Genomic DNA, 18,633 nt, shown 5'->3' on the forward strand with positions numbered 1-18,633 from the left:
ATATCATTTAAAAAAGCCGCCTGCAACTGCCATAAACGCTTTTGGTGTAACTGGCCCCTAAAAGGGTCAAACAGAAAGCTGCATCCTCCGGAGGTCGCATATGCAGGCTGCATATGTCATTAAGGTTTATTTCAGATCATTAACTGAGCATTACATTCGCAAGTCGTGAGCATATTACAACAATTTGCGATTAACTAAATTATTAGTAAACTTTATAATTGTTAGTAGTCTCTAATAAGACAGTCTTTATGAAGTAAATGCAGTTTAAAAATGCGACCTCCGAAGGATGCAGTCTTTTATTTGAGAAACGGCCAGAATTTCACCTACACAAGAAATCTCGCGAGACACACTTAATCTTGCGATACATATTTAATCTCGTCGCACGAGATCTCGTCACACCCCTACTAATATCTGTATCTGTATCACACCCCTACTAATACCCCCCCCCCCCCATATCGGTTGGGCTCTAATAAAAATCTGCTTAATCCCGGCCAAAGGTCATTCAGAAATAGCCGTTTGCTCATTTCCAAGAACCCGGTACTTTTGACAACACAAACTATTTCAATGTCAGCTGTATTACGAAGAAAACTTTTTAGTACTGATAAAATCACTCCATGAACCCAAGTGTGTGTAGACTGACGCAATATAGTTAAAGTATTAAATATAAAAAAAACTTCAGTCTAAGAAACGACAAATATACGACTTGCATGCAATACATAATTTAGGTTCTGAATGCCAGTTGCTTATGTCTGAAAAAATACATCAAGCATGAACTTGCATGCTTTCCTTAGTGGTCAATAAGTAAGCAAAGTAAAATTGCCCTTTAGGCTTGAACTCTCAGAAATCCACGGACATGCACTGTCATCTGCACAGATAAAAACTGATGTGTGCATTTATGTCCCAATCCACACAGAAATAATTTGGCTGCTGTGGTAAACACTGAATGCTATCCTGGTGCAGAGGAATCTCAAACATTATAAATAATTTACTACTGCAGACCATCTAAAAACCTAAATACATGTTTTTTTGCATGCTCCAGGATGTCAAGTAAAAGACCTCACCTGTATATTCTGCCATGGATGTTGATGTAATGGAAGAGGCGGTTGAACCGTTGTCCCAATCTCTCTCTGTTGCCCGACTGGAGTTGCGACTGAGGCCTGGAAATGACTCCACTGAATCCCCTCTGTTCATCAAAACAAGCAGCAGCTATGTTAAAGTGTATTGACACCTTTGAAGGTCAAAGTCTGAATACAGTCGATTGATTGTGAAACAGAAATTACACATCTGGACACATCCTATTGGTCAGTGGGAGGGATTTACCGTTGAGATCCCGCCCCTCCTGAATTGACGCTGTCTGGTTCAGTGGTGGCTACAGATGCCAGTGACAGATTGGAGCCAGACTGGGCACTGATGAGGTTCTCATCTGGTGAGGGACAGACTTTCACTGTTAAAAAAATAAAACAATGATGACCAACAGTAAATCAAAATATCAGACATAGAAAGGATAATGCATGAAGCAGTTTCAGATTATAACACATTATTTGGACAATAAGTAAACACCTCCATACTCAGGACATCTGTGTTTACTAGATTTTAATTATAAATGTAAAATTAAAGGGCACATATTATGCCCATTTTTTAAATAAAAGGTGTGCCTAGAATGTGTCTGTAAAGTTTCAGCTCAAAATTCCCCACAGATAATTTATGATGGGAGCAAAAAAGCGCAGTTTTTATGTGTGTACCTTTAAATGCAAATGAGCTACAGCTCCTAACTACCTTAGCAACAGACAGTGAGCGCTTTCAATAAAAAATAAATTAGATTTCTGTGATACAATCTGAGACATTAGAATCTTTCATTGCATTAGCGCTACAATGTGCTAGAAAACACATTTAGAAAAGCTCAGCTAGTGGCCGTGGGCGGGACTTTGTTTGTGTGACATCACATTAACAAGAGAATATAAAACGGCATGTCTAATGAGACTGCTTTGGTTTAATGGGGATTAAAAAAAAGAGGAAGAGGGTGGATTTTTTTCATTGTAGGGTTGTTGTGTTTACATTTATTGATTTTGCATAATATGTGCCCTTTAAGGGTTAATCAACAGTTTTAAATGTAGTATACGATATAACAAGAAAGGGTTGAACACTAACTGGCAACAGAGCATCTTGGAAGCGTGCCATTCGATGGCTGTTCTTTCATGACAGACTTCGGCCTTTGCTTTTTGGGTTTTGGCTTGGGTTTGGGCTGCTCTTGCTCCTCGACCATCTCTTGTTGTTTCTTTCTCAGATATTCCTGCTTGATCAACTCTCTCCTGGTTTTCTCCTCCTCTTTTCTCATTCGGTCCTCTTCAGCTTTCCGTCTGGAATTGCATGATATAGAGATGCTGATGAATTGAGTTCTATGTCTAGAATCCTGATGGAGAAAACTTCAGAGGTTCATACCTGGCTTCATCACGTTTAAGCTCACTTTCAGCCTCTAGATGTTGTTTGCGGAGTCGAGCCTCTTCTTGTTTCCTCTGTTGTTTGAGGAGAAATGCTGCTCGCTTTTTGGCTAGTTCATCCTCTGCCTTCTGCTCGTCCTGCAGACAGAGAAGGACCAAAGCAGAAAAGTAACATACAATGTAAATATGTCATTTTTAAATGTGATGTTTCATATTCAAAAGAAAAATATTTGGTTATTATATTTACTGGTTCTCGCTAACCCCAAATAGTTGGAAAAAATCTAAAATGCAAGCCAAACCAAAGCTCAGGTCTTTGGAGGTTAATTGTACAGTACAACGGGATGGCATTTTTATAAGTGAAATACTGTGGGGGCAGTCTACCGGAGGTCCTTTGGTGATCCCGCTTCCCTATCTTCACCCAACACTTTCCAGTCTACTCTCCACTATTCTATCTAAATAAAGGCGCAAATATATAACAAAAAATTCCCAAAAAAGTTTGTACGCTCGCCTTAGGTGTTTTTTATTTTGGAGACGATACGAGACGAAAACGCATTTGCCATATTAGTTCTGACGAAAAAACATTAAACCCACATGCCTAATAGCTGCTACCGCTGATGAATTAGACAAGCCAAGGACTATTCGGTAGAGAAACGAAAGCTGTCTCGAAGTCGTTTTTGGATAAAATGCACAGGATTCTCAGCTTCATGTTTGAATGGAAACCCAGCTAGTGTTGGGTAGTGATGGGTCGTTCACGAACGAGCCGGCTCTAAGAGACGATTCTTTGTAGCGAACGAGAAGAGCAGACTCCCGCCAGCGAGAGAGACAAATCTTCATTCGGGACCTATTTGTATGTGGCATACGATGCGTCCAATCAAATAGGAAGACAGATTTGGATTATACCATTATGTGAAAGAAGAAAGGGGGATAGACGCTCCAAAAAGCCAGCGCAGTGGTACAGGCCAAGCACAAAGCAATCGGGGGAGATGGATTTAAATGTAAGCGCGTTGGGTGAAAGTTAAGGCATTTACCAAAAAGAAAAACAGGGTTCCCAAGCCTTAGTTAACTTCAAATTCAAGGACCTTTCAAGGACTTTTCAGGTCCAACACCCTCAAATTTAACGACTAAATGTGGGGACACATTTTAAGTTAGAGCAAGGTTACACCGTGTTACCTTTTAAGATATTTCAATGACGTGTATCTATGTATGTATATTTTCAAAACCTTCCCAAGGCCTTGAAATTTTCCCCCAGATTCACAAACTTTCAAAGAATTGATGAAGTCATGAGTAAATACCGAAAGACTAATTTTGCCTTTATTTGTTAGGTTTGTTTGCTGTGGTCCTGTGTTCGTTGTTCAATTGCGTCATTAAAATAATATTGTTAAATAATAGTAACTGTGTATTTTTTTCTAACGAAAACATTCCTAAAAATAAGACTTATAAAAACTATTTATACAAAAATTACGTAAACACACAAACCATTCACAATTGCTGAACTGGGCTAAAAAATAAGTCTCCCAATGATAGTAAATAAAGAGCCGGAATCAGAGCCGTAAGAGCCGGCTCTTCTAAGGGAGCCGAGCAAGAAAAGCTGAATCTATGAAAAGAGCCGGTATTCACTAGTATTGGGGATTTGAAAGTCCTCAAAACTCTATTTAGTATCTATAGTAGTACTACTAATATAATGCAAATATAATGCCTGACAATGACATCATTAAAAAAGAAATAATTGGCCAGAACAAAATCTTTTTCCTAAGAGATCCTTTTCTAATGTTGTCTAATGTTGTCACTCACCTTGAAAAAGAAGCCCATGCCAGATTTCTTGTCCCCCTCAGCTTCATCATTGGTAACATCCAATATGGCTGAACCTTCATCGTCCGGATCGGCAGCCAAGTCAGACAAATCCACTTCGATAAGACTGACCTTTCCTTTAGAAATGTCCTCTGAGGAGGCATGGTTCCCCTCTGGCCCATAATCAAATGTAGCCTCAGGGTCTCTTGAGGTACTAGTCATTGATTCGTCAAGAGTGACTCCAAGGGCCACAGAACTTGGTTCCCTTGATACCGTCCTCAAGTTAGCTTCATCATTAAGGTGGAATGTAGTGTTTTTCTGATTCCCTTTGTTTAATGTGTCTGATTTTACTGAGCTTTCGCTAAAGTCCTCAGGCTCGGTTCTGGGGGTCCTGCCCCCTTGAATGGACCTGAGGTTGTCAGTAGGTGTAGATGTGGAGTTCTTCTGCGCTTTTCCCTGTTCCTTAACTAGAAGCAGCTCGGAAGGTTTGGAACGGGATCTTGCCGAACTTAGCTTTGGCGGTTTTCGTACCACAGGGCTGCCACTCGGCTCGACAAAATGTATGGAAGCTAGGCCTCTGGCTTCAGATGCGTTGTTTTGGACGCTACTGGCTGGTGGAGAAGCACCCATTGGAGACTGGAGGTTCTGCTTCATGAGAAATTCCTGCTGGAGCGACAGTTGCATCATCTGTTGCTGAATGTTACCGATAGCCATATTCAGCAACTCGATGGAGTTGTTGCACTCGTTCAGATCGATTTCCTCGTCAGTGTCTAAGGCACTAGGGGACACTGTCCCACCACCTGCCCACTCAAGAGATGCTTTCTCTGCTTCTTCAGCCATTTTGGCCCCATCTCTCAAAGCATCTACACAAGAGTCATCTTTTGATGACTTCTCTTTTTCTTCATTTAGTTTTTCACCATCGTTAACACAGTACCCCGACTTCACAGGCTGAGGGAGAGTGTCACTCTTCCCTTTCTTCACTATGTGCAAAAAAGCTGCCTTCCCAAGCTTGAGCCTTTTTCTTGCCGTCAAGACTTCCATCTTCTTCTTTTGGGATTCAATTGCGCGTCGCTTTTCTTCGAGCTGCATGTGAAGTTGAACAAGTTCAGAGGCCAGCATATCTTTGTTCTGCGGTGTAGGGCTCTGGTCCCTCTTCATCCTCCAGGAGGTCAGAGGGAGTGGACAACTCTCTGAGCCATCTGGCGTGGTCCGCTGTGAGCTGCTCGTGCTGGAGCGGATGTCTTGGTTGCTACCGAACCTCTGCATTTTGCGTTCAGCAAAACTGGTCATGCGCACGCTACCACTGGCCACGCTGCTGACCTGGGACTGTAGCCCTGGACTGGAACACCTGCTCCCACTGTCCTTATCCTCATGTTCTTTTACATTCATGTCCTCACGCAGTTTCGCAGACTCGTCATCCTCCTCGTATAACCGTTTCTTGTCTGGATGAAGCTCTTTGGTGAGTTCGGCATCCTGCTCCTCAATCGTCTCCGCAGTCTCTAAATCAGATCCTGGGTGTACGTCCCATGCTTGGATAGGCCTCTGGTCCTCAGGCACAGATGAATGAAGGTAAAACCCAGGTGACCGCTCAGCAGATGGCTCAACGCTACTAGTTACCAGTGGTCTGAAAGCTTGCCCAGAGGCAATAGGCACAAATTCACTAGATTTGGGGTTGACAGTTGTGTCAAACTCTGAACTGGTGTTGGGGGTAAATGTCCTGTTAAGTGTCTGTGGAGGTCTCCGCCTGGAAGATGAATTGAAGCTGTCTCCTCCACCAGCTCTCCGTGCAGAGCCTCGCTGCCGCCCCTCTCCTGATTCTACTTCTTTATTGAGGCACATAGACTTCTCTTTGGCTGGTCTGAGAACTGCAGGCATCAGAGGTTCCAGGAAAAAACTGGCTGTTCGGGAATCTGAAGATGCTTCCTCCTGTTTTGCCCAGGTGCCTGTTTTAACACCAGGAGTGGCACTCTGGTGCTCTGGGTCCTCAGAGTTTGTCAGGGTGATGTCATTCTTTGATGAATCTGCCCTGGCTATGGTTACCAGCTCATCCTCTTCATCCATGTTAACTTTGCCCAAAAGAATATGACCATTGACCCGCCTAGCGTTAGCTTGACTCGAATGGCTCTGGTGTTTGGGTGTGACAGTGGAGGCCAGACTGTCCTCACTGATGGAGCAAGTCAGGCTAACGCTGTCACCCGAGGCCAGGTCAGCATCACTGTCCGTGTGGAGTACATAGCGATTTAGCTGAGACAGTGGCCTGATTATAATGACAAGGGGAAGCATTACCAAGCCGAACATAAACTACATTTTGGAAATAGTAAGCAAAATATTTAACCATACATTTTTATATTTTGTTATAGTAATGTACCTCGGTCGTTTATCTGACCAAGCCATAGATCCTTTGGCATGACCTTCCTGTGTGAAAGAGTTGGAGCGATTTCTACAGGCTGTCAAGACAAGCACAAGACAGAGAATTTGAACACCTGATTCTTATGGTATTCAAACTATAAATGAGTTGACACCTGTTATCTAATAAAGTGTAGCTCAGAGGTAGAGCATTGTGTTAGTAGCGCAAAAGGTCATGGTTCAGATACAGGGAACACACATACTGATAAAACATAAATGTTTATACAAACAATACACAGGACAAAATGCATAAATGCAGTTCGCCCAATATAGTATCAGAAGAAAAAGAAGAATTATCACACGAGCATGTGTGTTCCCTGACAATCAAACCCATGACCTTTGCATGGTTAATGCAATGCTTTTCCAATTGAGCTACAGGAACAAAATATATATATATTTTGGGAATACAGGGTACGAATTACTTTGAATCAGTTGGCATGTTCTCATTTTAACCTTGGTATAAGATTTACCTGAGCTCTCTTCCCCCGGCTGTGTCTTCTTTTGTCTTTGCCTCAGTGGCAGGAGCGGATGCGAGGGGCTAAAGCTGGAACTTCCCTTATTACTAAAACAGCAAGCAGAGCAAACAGTTGGCAAACCATCAGCACACAGAATTAGGGCGAATGATCTCCAGGCCCCTAGAGAAGCATCCAGCCAAAATCAAATCGTAACTGACACTATGAATTTTCCATGTGGCTGAACAAATATGGACAAGCAGTCTTGCATTGCACATAAAAGCAAGTACACTGCATGCAACAATTTTAAAGCAGTATCACTGACATAGCATATGTTGAGATTTTGATATAAGTAGCTTCCCTTTGTCCTGGTACATTAAACAAATAGCAGGCACAGTAAATCTATTTTAATTTTATTAACCTCTTATGAAACGGCTGTAATTCCACAAGGGGGCGTATTTGTTCCTCAGACGTTGCACAATAAACGTGACATCCGAATATATTCATTATAAATCGTGAATGAAAAGTGAGATTCGAACGAATGTCCATTAGTGAACTAATTGTATACACTATTTATATCGTAATTCGATGAACAAATCGTTTTGGATTAAAAGGCTTGGATATTCCATTTCCTTAGACTTTTGGGGATTTATGAATAATTTGTTTTGGACAATTTCACCGAAGCGGATAAAGGGAAGATTTTGAAGGTAAGAAAATATCCTAAATCGGCGCCGCCCGGTTCAGGTAACTAACAACTACATTACAGTTTTATGACTGCGAAAAATCATATTATGCTTTGTGTGTGCGCTTAATGGAATCCCGAAAGTCTAAGCTTTACAAGGATGTGCCGCATGACCGTATATTTGGAAGATTTAATGCTTCAAAGTTACAATGACGTAGTGCAGTCTCACGTGCAAGGGAGGGGGTGTACCATGTACGGCACAGTGTTCCTTATCATGTTAAATTAGAAAGGGTAGTATTGGCAAAAAAAGTGAATAACAGTCATGCTAAGCACTTCTGGGAAGTCCAAAAACAAAAGTGCATGATCATTACTGATCATTGCTTGTGTGCAAAATGACTGTTCAGTGAGAGTAGTCTAATAATACAAAATCTTCTCAGGATAAAATCACATGTTGAGTCAGAGACACAGGTTAAAAGCCTTGGGACTCGTAAAGGGAGACTTCGGTAAAGCCAGCTGCACATTGTAATTTTTTTTACAGTATTGATGGTTGCTTGGGAGTCTGCATGTAATCCAAGCTTAACATTAAGCCTTATTTATACTCGACGCGTCTGCATGGACATGTTGGTGTGCGCAGCAAAAATTACGTCAATGTGGAATGGGCAGTCGTCCACGTTGGGTGCACGAGACCTCATTTCACATGGAGGTGTGCACAGCAATTTTTTTAACGTATGGAAACTTTGTAATTTAAAACATACATTCTTTTACATATTTTACAATTAGGAGCTTATATTTGTATTGAATGTACCATAGGATATGAAATAAAATACAAACCTTGAGATTTCTGTGTTATTTGATTAGTTAAAAAAACATTAAAGAGGACATTTCACAAGACTTTTTTAAAATGTCAAATAAATCTTTGGTGTCCCCAGAATACGCATGTGAAGTTCTAGCTCAAAATACCATATAGACAATTTATTATAGTTTGTTAAAATTACCACTATGACGGTGTGAGCAAAATGTGCCACTTTTGGTTGTGTCCTTTTAATTGCAAAGGAGTTGATCTCTGCACTAAATGGCAGTGCCGTGGTTGGATGGTGCAGATTAAGGGCAGTATTATCCCCTTCTGACATCACAAGTGGAGCCAAATTTCAATAACCTATTTTTTCACATGCTTGCAGAGAATGGTTTAGCAAAACTAAGTATCTGGGTTGTTCTTTATCACATTTTCTAGGTTGATAGTAGGGATGCACCGAAATGAAAATTCTTGGCCGAAACCGAAAACCGAAAAAAGGAAACAAAGGCCGAAAAACCGAAACCGAAACACCGAAATAAATTATTATGCCAATTATAAGTACAATTGCATTTATGGCTATCACTGTGTACTAACTTTACTAGGGGTGTGTGACGAATAAAAAAAACTCACAGTTCGGATCACATTACAGTTTTTGAGGCACAGATCAGATTATTTTTTGGATCAGCAAAAAGGTGGAAAAAATCTAATAAACAATAAAGAAACTGCAAACATTTATAAAAAAGAACAAAGTTGTACATTAATAAGGTCTGAAATTAGCATTTTAACACAACTGAATGCTATTTTCACATATTATCTGTTCTGTTGTCAGACATATAGTGGCGTTTTCCCAGACAGGGATTAGACTAGTCCTAGACTAAAATAAATATAAGAGCTGTCCAAACTGAAAACATCTTGCACTGACATATCTTTAAATACATCAAAATGCACACAAGTAATGTTTTTAGTAAGGCATGTTTGTTTAAACTAATTATATTTCCTAATTAAACTAAGGTCTAGTTCTTAAGCTAATCTCTGTCCAGGAAACCACCCCAAAGACTATTAAAATAGGAGCTAAACATGACCCAATAACCTTGTGTTTAATCCAACCAGCTGTTACTTTAACTACTAAGTTACTAAAATCTTGATTTATAAACGAGACATCGGCGCAAATTACAAAATTGCCATTACACAGAGTTACTACAGAAGGCATGCGCGGGCATAGGAGAGAGAGAGCTCGCGCACAAGCACATAGAGAACCAGTGTGTGTGGGAAAACACTGCTAACCTTTCATGATAAACTCGAATCAGTCGTCTTCTCTGTCAGTAACATCTGACGTTTACGTGAAAATGCAAGTACACAGAGGAATTCGCATGGAAAACACACCCAACTTTTAATTCTTTCACTCAGTGTCATGTATGAGAGGCGCTGTCTAGGGGATTCACGCACAGAGAGAGAGAGAGAGAGCGTGCACAAGAGAGGCACCACCGAGCACACACAACAATAAATGAAGCCGTTTTAAATTAAAATAAAAATGTAAATGTTGCGACCATTGTTGAAATGTATGGATAACACTGCCAGGAGCAGAAGCCGCCATTACGCGAGATTAATGTAAACAGCGTGACGCGTCGCGTAGTCAACGTAATCGATGACATCGACGCGTCGTTGCAGCACTATTGAGCACGAAGGGGAGGGGTGGGAGACAACTGATCACCGTGAGTGAAACCCAAGCGCTAGCGCACAGATGGGAGGGGCGCGGTTGACATTCATTTTCGGTTTACATTTTCGGCTGGATTTTTTATTTCGGCCCGAAACCGATAATGCCATTTTCGGCCGAAATTTTCGGCGACCGTAATTTCGGTGCATCCCTAGTTGATAGAATTACTAGGAACCCAATTATAGCACTTAAACATGGAAAAAGTCAGATTTTTATGATATGTCCCCTTTAATGAAAAGATCATTTTTAATAAAGACATTTCTCTTATTTATACATCAAGCTCTGAAATTACCAGAATTGTTCCAGCAAATAACTACTACGCTTTAGTTTGTGTTGGTTTTGGACTCGATGGCTCGAGTCGCCCCCTGTCGTTTCAAATAGTAGTGCAACAGTGAGCGCGTCAACTATAAACGTCTTGTCTTTTTGTTTAGACTTGTGTGCGATCAGCGGACGCGTGCGGTGCGAAGAAAACGCAAGTATTAACAAAGCTTAAATCAAGTATATGTTACACACATAAGCACATGTACATGCATTGAAAAAACTGTCAAGTCAAGTTTTCAGTTCATGCTTCAGCATTGAAGAAAGTGACAATGTCAAAGCAATTTGACTAATAATTGCAGCCACAGCAAAAAAGACCAACAGTTTTAGACAAAGGAAGAGACAAAACCATGAAAACTTACAGAGGCTCAGATTCTTCAGGATGCAGGAAGTACCTGTTACAAACTTCCGGGCTGTTCAGGACAGGAAGAGTCGGATCAGCTGCACCGGGAGACACAAGGAAGCTGCGTTTGGTGGCGTTGGAGATGGGAACAGTAGGCCTGGCACTCTTGGGCTGTGCCATTGCTCTTGCTGTAAACATAATTTTACTTATTAACGCATTACACTCAAACTGAAGCAAAACCAGAACCAGATTTATATGAGAATAACACACCAAAAAATTCCTTACCATCCTTAAACTCCTGAAAGTCACGTGGCTGGACGAACTCAGGTTTGACGATCTCAAACCACCAGAAGAGCTCAGCAATGAACACCATGACATTGTGCTGCAGGAAGAATTAAAAGGTGTGAGAATCAAGTTAAGACCCCGAATGAAAATAAAAAACCTGAAAGACGCATAATGAGTAAAACACCTTGAGCACTGGAGGTGCGTACAACATGTCCTCCAATGTTAAATAGAAGCTTTTGTTGAGGTACTCGTTGGCAAACTCCTTCAGCAGCTGGATATTATAAAGGCTGTCTGCTATTGAGGTCACCTCTTTCAAGCAGACATCTGCAGACAAAATAAAAAAAGAGGTTGGCGAACATTCTGACATTCGTAATTGCTTACACTGCCCAGTTAATTTGTAAAGAAACACTACACCTCTGTGCACATACGCATTCTTCTACAGAGTGATAAATATAAACAAATCAAGACTGCAATAGCAACAAGCAGTTTTGTTTAGACGGTCGATGGGATAGGTTTATACTACAAGTGACCCTGGATTATATAACGGCAAAAAGACGACAAGGCACTGTTATCAAAAATTTGCACCCGTCTTCAAAAGTTTCCCTAAATTGCCTTCATCATGTAAACAAACTGGCAATCGCAATAAAAATGTTCCCGTTTACGATTTCATAATAGATTTTTTTCTTTGTTTAATCGACTAAGCGTATAAAACCCTTAAAGGGATAGTTCTGATCCTTCATTGAAAAACTATATGGGTGATTCTCACGAAACCATTGAAACACCACGGCACTAATGATTTTAGCTTTAAAATGTGTAATATAGTAACATTAAAAAGCATCAGAATTAACACAATACTGTGTTCTACCTTGCACAATGTGTGATTTCAACATAAGAATTTATAATTGTAAATTTTATCTCATTTTCTGCTGAAATTCTCATTACCGCAATGTGTCCGGCTGTGTTTGAACATGCGTTATGTTGTAATTTAATCAAATTAACACAAAAATATTAAGAAAAAAAATAAATGGATGTTTTGCTAGACTACTTTAGATAAATATTTAAATATTAAAATAAATATTTACTGAATATTCATGTATAATAATAATGAAGAAAAATTAGGAAAATGATGTGTCCATGCCTGATGTTCTCATCCTCCGCAACACTTTTTGAGAACAGTTTAAGCACACATACAGAATTTTAATAAAGTTTGATTTTGTGTGACGAACACATGGACCAGTTACTTCAAGATGGCTACCAGGTAAGATAATTTTTTTACAGTTAATTTGAAATATTGTCTTGTCAGAATGCTTACACGACATTTTGATTATCATTACCGCAACAGATGCTTATTAAATGTTAATTTAATTAATAGAAGCATAATACTTTGATTTTAAATGCATGTGCAGAATCTCTAAATTATGTTCTTTCAGGTTTGTCATGTCATTTTGAAAATATGTCAATGTTGATGTTTTCTGACTGTTGCGGTAATGAGATTTTTTAGGACTAATTTTTTAAATTATGTTACAAAAAGTGTTAAATGATAAGTAAAAGTTTTTAAATTAATGTTCCCATTTACTCCAGACTTTGTTTTTCAATGTCTGGTGGGAAAAAAAGTAAATTTAAGCAATTTTTACATTTTCATGCTTGACATTTTTAAAACCAAGTTTTCGTGAGAATCACCCATATACGGTATACTGTCCATGTCCAGAAAAGTAATAAAAACATCATCAAAGTAGTCCATGTGACATCAGTGGGTCATTTAGAATTTGTTCAAGCATCGAAAATACATTTGGGTCCAAAAATAACAAAAAAATGTAAACTTTATTCAGCATTGTCTTTTCTCCCGCGTCTGTTGTGAATGCACGTGCACAGTGACGCTGCTGACGAGTTATCCTCAGACATGTTTGCAAAGATTTTTTTCTTACAGCGTGCATCTCCCTCAGACTGTAAACGAAACTCGGACGCAAAAAAAAGCTGGGGTGCACCACATAACACGTCAGCAGCGTCACTGCAGTCTCGTGCATGCGGTTCACAACAGAAAAGACAATGCTGAATGAAATTGTAATTTTTTGTTATTTTTTTAACAAAATGTATTTTCGATGCTTCAACAAATTCTAACTGATCCCCTGATGTCACATGGACTACTTTTATGATGTTTTATTACCTTTCTGGAGATGGACAGTATACCGTACATAGATTTTTAATGGAGGTTCAGAAGCTTTCGGACTAAATCTTAAACATCTTAAACTGGGTTCCGAAAATTAACGGAGGTCTGACAGGTTTGGAACGACATGAGGCTGAGTCATTAATGACATTATTTTCATTTTTGGGTGAACTATCCCTTTAACATCTACTCAACTTATTATCATTAAATGACGCACTAAATAAAGACATTTGCTCTACCATCAAGCTTCATCAGGTCCGGGCAGTAGTAATGAACCACTGTCAGCAGCGCAGCACCATCACACACGTCTCTGATAAGATCCTCTAACAGGGGAAAATATGGCTGCTGTCTACCCGAGCCGTGATCCCGTCTGTACCGAACCTGCAAGTGACAAACCCAAAAAAAAATAAACCGTTACATTCACCCACTACAAAATGCTGCAATTCAGACACTGACCTTTGGTGTATGGCATTGTTACGTTCTACCCAAAAAAGTGAATGGGGACTCGGGCTGCTGGACTCCAATATTGGCCAAAAGAAAAGGCATGAAAAAGTGTCCCATACAACTCACACAACCATATTAAAAATGATTGTAAGTGGAAACTTTGAAAAAAAAACGCCTTTGTTGTTTAAACTTGCAAGTCAGTCCCCATTCAATTTTTGAATAGAAAGAAGAGTAGCTCAAACATCGTCATAACTTCTTTTGTGTTCTACAGAAAAAGAAACCTAATACAGGTCTGATGAGGTCGACTAAATGATCGAATACAGATTACCCGTATAAAGAACTTTGTAGTAATACTACAAAGTGGTGATTGGCCATAACAAACAGAATGAGACATTTTAAGTGAGACACACTGACTAATACAATCTACGCAACTAATGTGAGTCTATGCAACGTGGTTGCATAAATTAAAATAAACACACAATATACAAAGATCTCTACACATCTCTATGCAGTATGGATTACATTTTATTGTACATGGATGCTTTACTTTTAACCAAAAGCAGACAAAGAAATCCATTTCTACACATACAATAAGACTAAATGCAGACATAATGTAGTGAAAGCTAAACAACAAATTTAAAAGAGGGGCAAAATGAAAAGCGACCCCTTTACACTGCACACGTCTGTGGCACATCACGGCTTCGAAAAGGTTTTGTTACATCCTCCATGTGGTGCCAACCTATACTTGCTGTGTTTTAGATGCAAAGCAATAGGATAAGCGAGAAATCAATATTTGGCACGTTGTTGTTTTTTATTTTTTGCCATTGTCCAATGGTTAAATTGGCTAAATAGTTGTTTTGTCTGGTTAAATTGTATTTACTGTTGTGCTTATTTTTTTTGTTGTGCTGTAGCCTACAGACAACGTTAAAACACTTAAAAGTGCGGTTATGAACGACAAGTAGGGCCATTGAATAGAATTGTTTTTACAGTTCTTCAGGATGTAAAGGGCGAAGTAAATACGAGAAGAGCCGCAACAGTAAAAGTGTAAGGAAGACAGACTTACCTGCGCAGTAATATAAAAAGTTACTTTTAAGAAACGCATTACAATATTCAGTTACTCCCCAAAAAGTACCTAACTGCATAACTTAGTTACTTTTCATGGAAAGTAATTACTTACGTTACTTTTAAGTTACTTCTGCGTTACTTTTTCTTACTTGGCTGAAGCTTTATCTCTTTCAGGCCTTGCAGGTGTTTTATTTGAGTGAAAATTATATATTTCCATCGCAAAAATGTCAAGCTCTGGCCTGCCGACTCAAACTATTCCCGCTCAGGCGCGCACGCATAGAGTGCATAATTCTCCGTGACCATGTTAAGTTTAATTCAGTACATTATTCAGTTTTTTACCGAATTATTTAAACTGAAAAGTAACTCGCATTACTTTTTTAAAAAGGTAACTCAAATATTAATGTGTACATTTATAAAGTAATGCATTAGCAGCATTACTTTACTCGTTACTTCAGAAAAGTAACATTATTAAGTAATGCACTTTAGGCACTATGGATTAGAGGTCTTCTCGGGTCCAAATAAATGTACCCGACCCGAAATGACCTGAATCACTTTATATCTGACGTGCATTTTTTTTTTAAGAAAGACCCGACCCGAGACAAACCCGAGAAAATTAGACCTGAGTCCGACCTGAACCAGTGGCATTTTTTTAACCCGACTCGACCCGCATGTAAACGGCACCGACCGACATGTGTGCAGTTTGCAGCCCCGCACGCAGCACAGAAACCCGGCTGGTCTCGCAACTAATTTGGCGAGCTGCTCCATTTGTTTTACTTTGTTATCTGAAAACGAAACCCAGGTAATCGCTAAAATGTACATTTGAAATTGACTGACATCTGTCTCAACGAAAAATAAACCTACGCCAGCCACACAATGTCGCAAGTGGTCTTGGCAAACATAGAAGAGGTTTGAAAAGGACATAAGACGCACACACGCGAGAGAGTTCGGTTTTTTTGGGTCAGTTCGGCAAAAACACAATAATTTTAAATTATCCAAGACCCGATGCCGCTAATATTATACCCGACCCTTGTCCGAGGCACGCGTGAAAGTTTTAGACCCGAACCCGATCGGTTCTCAGGTCGGACCTCGGGTTTTCGGATCTAAGTGGACCCGTGAAGACCTCTACTATGGATGCACGGAAATTTCTGATGACGAAAATTACATTATGGTGTTTTCGGCCGAAAGAATAAACTGCCGAAAATATCTACAAAAATAAATGGTGCCCCGCTTCTAAACCACTGTGTCGCGATAAGCTCTGTTGGAGCCATAACACACAGACGTGTGCTGCGTAAATAAGGGGTGAATTATAGATAGTAACCTAGTCAATAACTAGGTTAACTAGAAAATGTGCAATTCTTATTTGTGATTATTAAATGGTTTTCTTTGACATAGCCAAGCATGGTTGCACTAACACCACACAAGGCCTAATTAACAAACAATGCATTGAGTTTTTGGTAGCATCTGCTTGCATATACGCAAATCATAATCGACTTGCAATAATAATTTGACAGAGAAGTGCAAATGCTGAGAGGCCCGGGTGCTCTTTATAAAGGATGCTTGCATGTATTCATGCAAACATTTGTCAGTACTTCTGAACTAAAAGACTGGTATCGTTACTTTTTCATTTTAGTATCAACTTAGTACAGAAGAACCTGAACGTTAGACGTTCCCAGCATGAAATGGGCCAGCTCAAAAATGAGATGAGGCTGAGGGACAAACAAAACAAATGGAAAGCACAGAAATGAAAGGAGGAAAGCGAAGGACAGGTGATTTCGCACACACAAATGCACTGTATTGTTTACAGAGTAAGCGTGTCCCGGTGGGCACTGATAAGATTAAAGCGTGACCCGGGCAATGATGTTGTGCGTTCAAATCACATACTACTCGTGCAGTGGACAGGAATCACTCACAGCCAACTTACAGGTACTAGTTTCCAATACCATTTTGAGGGAGACTATCCGCGAAGCGAAGGAGGAGGTTAGAGGAAGAGGAGCAGAAAGGATGTAAGATCAGGGAGAAGAAAAACAGATAGATGTGACCCTGCTATGAGGTTAGATAGAGGAGTGATGCCACTGAAGATGTTAAAATATTATCATAAGTTGTCTCTGGTCATACTTGTTCACAATTGGTCACACTAAGCAATCCGATCACTTGGAGCAGATTTGCAAACAGTTTTTATTAAAGAGAGGGCTTCTGGTTTAATGATTACATGATAGACAACCCAATAAATATCAGTCAATTGTAAAATATTTACTACAATATAATGTAACATTTGCAATTTGTAATATACAAGCTAAAAATAGCTAATAAATAGGCCCTGTAATGGTGTAGTTACAGCATTCACCAGCAGGGGTTGACTGCTAACCAGCCAAATGCCCTTTGAATCTTGTATAGCATAGTCCACTTGTAATGAGATCTTTTTTACATAAATGCTAATACCAGATGCACATGTGTTTTGAGAAATATAAATGTTTTGCCATCTATGTGTGACAAAACAGAAGCTACAGTATCTGTTACCTTCTGGTGACTGGGGGACTCCAGTAGATGTTGCTTTGATTTGTGTTCCTTCTCTGTGATCTCCCTCATTTTCATGTTCACCTGCAGCACAAAACTGTATTGTTAACTGTACACATACACAGATTCACAATGGACATCCCATCTTTTACAGTTTTCATGTTGGGTTGAATTAACTCACAAAATCCGATCCTGCCCATACATGGATTGGAAAAACATGACTGGACAGATGCAGATACAAGGGTGTAACGGCAACTGACATTATGCAATCCTCAATGTTTATTCGCTTTGAACCTTTACAAGACTGTTCGTATCATTTCGCTTTGTATTAAGTTCAAAGGCAGACTATGCTGTGAGCGGTTCAAAACTAAACGGCATCATGTTGTGTTGACTGAGGTTCAGAACACAAACCTTGTTGATCCAGAACACCATAGCATCTTCAAGGTCAAAGGGAAGCTCTTTCGAGGCACTGAATGTGGAGAAGCGCTTCACACAGGTCACAACCTTCTCGATGCTGATCATCTCCACGGTGTAGGCCATCATTAAAGCATCGATCATGGGAATATGAGAACTCTGCGGAGAACAACAGAGGAGAAAAAAAATGCATGTAATGCATATTAGAGCTAAATAAAAATGTCCTCACCAGCACATCCATAAGAATTTCAAGTCAATATTTTTTGTTTATTTTTATTTTGATGTTTACTCTTTTGAAACAGCACACATTTTTATTTAAGGCCTTAAATATAAAAATCCAAAAGACTGTTTTAAGTAAAACTCAATGAGTATATTTTGCACTACTACACATAAATACCTCAATTTAGGGTTTATTTAGCTATAAGAATTTAAAAATCCTGTTAAGGTTTATATCCGAAAAATGAATAAATACCATATTTTCCGGACTATAGTCGCTCCGGGGTATAAGTTGCAGTAGTCAAAAATATGTTTTGAAAAGGAAAAAAACATATATATAAGTCGCACTGGACTAAAAGTCGCACTGGACTACATGTCACGTTTATTAAAAAAAATGTTTTCACAAAAATCCAAGCCAAAGAATGGACATTTAATCTGTAAAGTTATTCAACTAAACAATAGCACAGAACAGCAGGCTGAATATGTGTCCGTACATGTTAAAGTAACATAAAAAGTTATTTTCACCAGGGGTCCCCAACCTTTTTTCACCACGGACCGGTTTCAGCTTTAAAAAAAATTCGCGGACCGGGGGGGGGG

The 18,633-nt window shown here is 39.5% G+C and overlaps 1 protein-coding gene across 5 annotated transcripts in view; it reads right to left on the bottom strand.

Annotated features, from left to right (window-relative positions):
* The window catches only part of camsap1b (calmodulin regulated spectrin-associated protein 1b), a 41,154-nt gene that overhangs the window by 9,078 nt on the left and 13,443 nt on the right, over positions 1 to 18,633 (bottom strand). For 3 of the 5 annotated variants that reach the window (XM_055200715.2, XM_055200711.2, XM_073860968.1), the window contains exons 4-17: positions 17,818 to 17,979; positions 17,410 to 17,490; positions 16,814 to 16,846; positions 13,623 to 13,764; positions 11,404 to 11,543; positions 11,220 to 11,316; positions 10,954 to 11,122; positions 7,103 to 7,194; positions 6,595 to 6,673; positions 4,230 to 6,483; positions 2,440 to 2,576; positions 2,149 to 2,357; positions 1,321 to 1,444; positions 1,062 to 1,183 (exon numbers count right to left, since the gene is read on the bottom strand). In XM_055200715.2, the coding sequence (XP_055056690.2) occupies positions 1,062 to 1,183; positions 1,321 to 1,444; positions 2,149 to 2,357; positions 2,440 to 2,576; positions 4,230 to 6,483; positions 6,595 to 6,673; positions 7,103 to 7,194; positions 10,954 to 11,122; positions 11,220 to 11,316; positions 11,404 to 11,543; positions 13,623 to 13,764; positions 16,814 to 16,846; positions 17,410 to 17,490; positions 17,818 to 17,979 (3,841 nt within the window). The remainder of the gene's footprint in view (positions 1 to 1,061; positions 1,184 to 1,320; positions 1,445 to 2,148; positions 2,358 to 2,439; positions 2,577 to 4,229; positions 6,484 to 6,594; positions 6,674 to 7,102; positions 7,195 to 10,953; positions 11,123 to 11,219; positions 11,317 to 11,403; positions 11,544 to 13,622; positions 13,765 to 16,813; positions 16,847 to 17,409; positions 17,491 to 17,817; positions 17,980 to 18,633) is intronic. The other 2 variants (XM_055200713.2, XM_055200714.2) reach the window with 2 other exon arrangements.

Source organism: Misgurnus anguillicaudatus, chromosome 22 (genome assembly GCF_027580225.2).
Source record: "Misgurnus anguillicaudatus chromosome 22, ASM2758022v2, whole genome shotgun sequence".
NCBI lineage: Eukaryota > Metazoa > Chordata > Actinopteri > Cypriniformes > Cobitidae > Misgurnus > Misgurnus anguillicaudatus.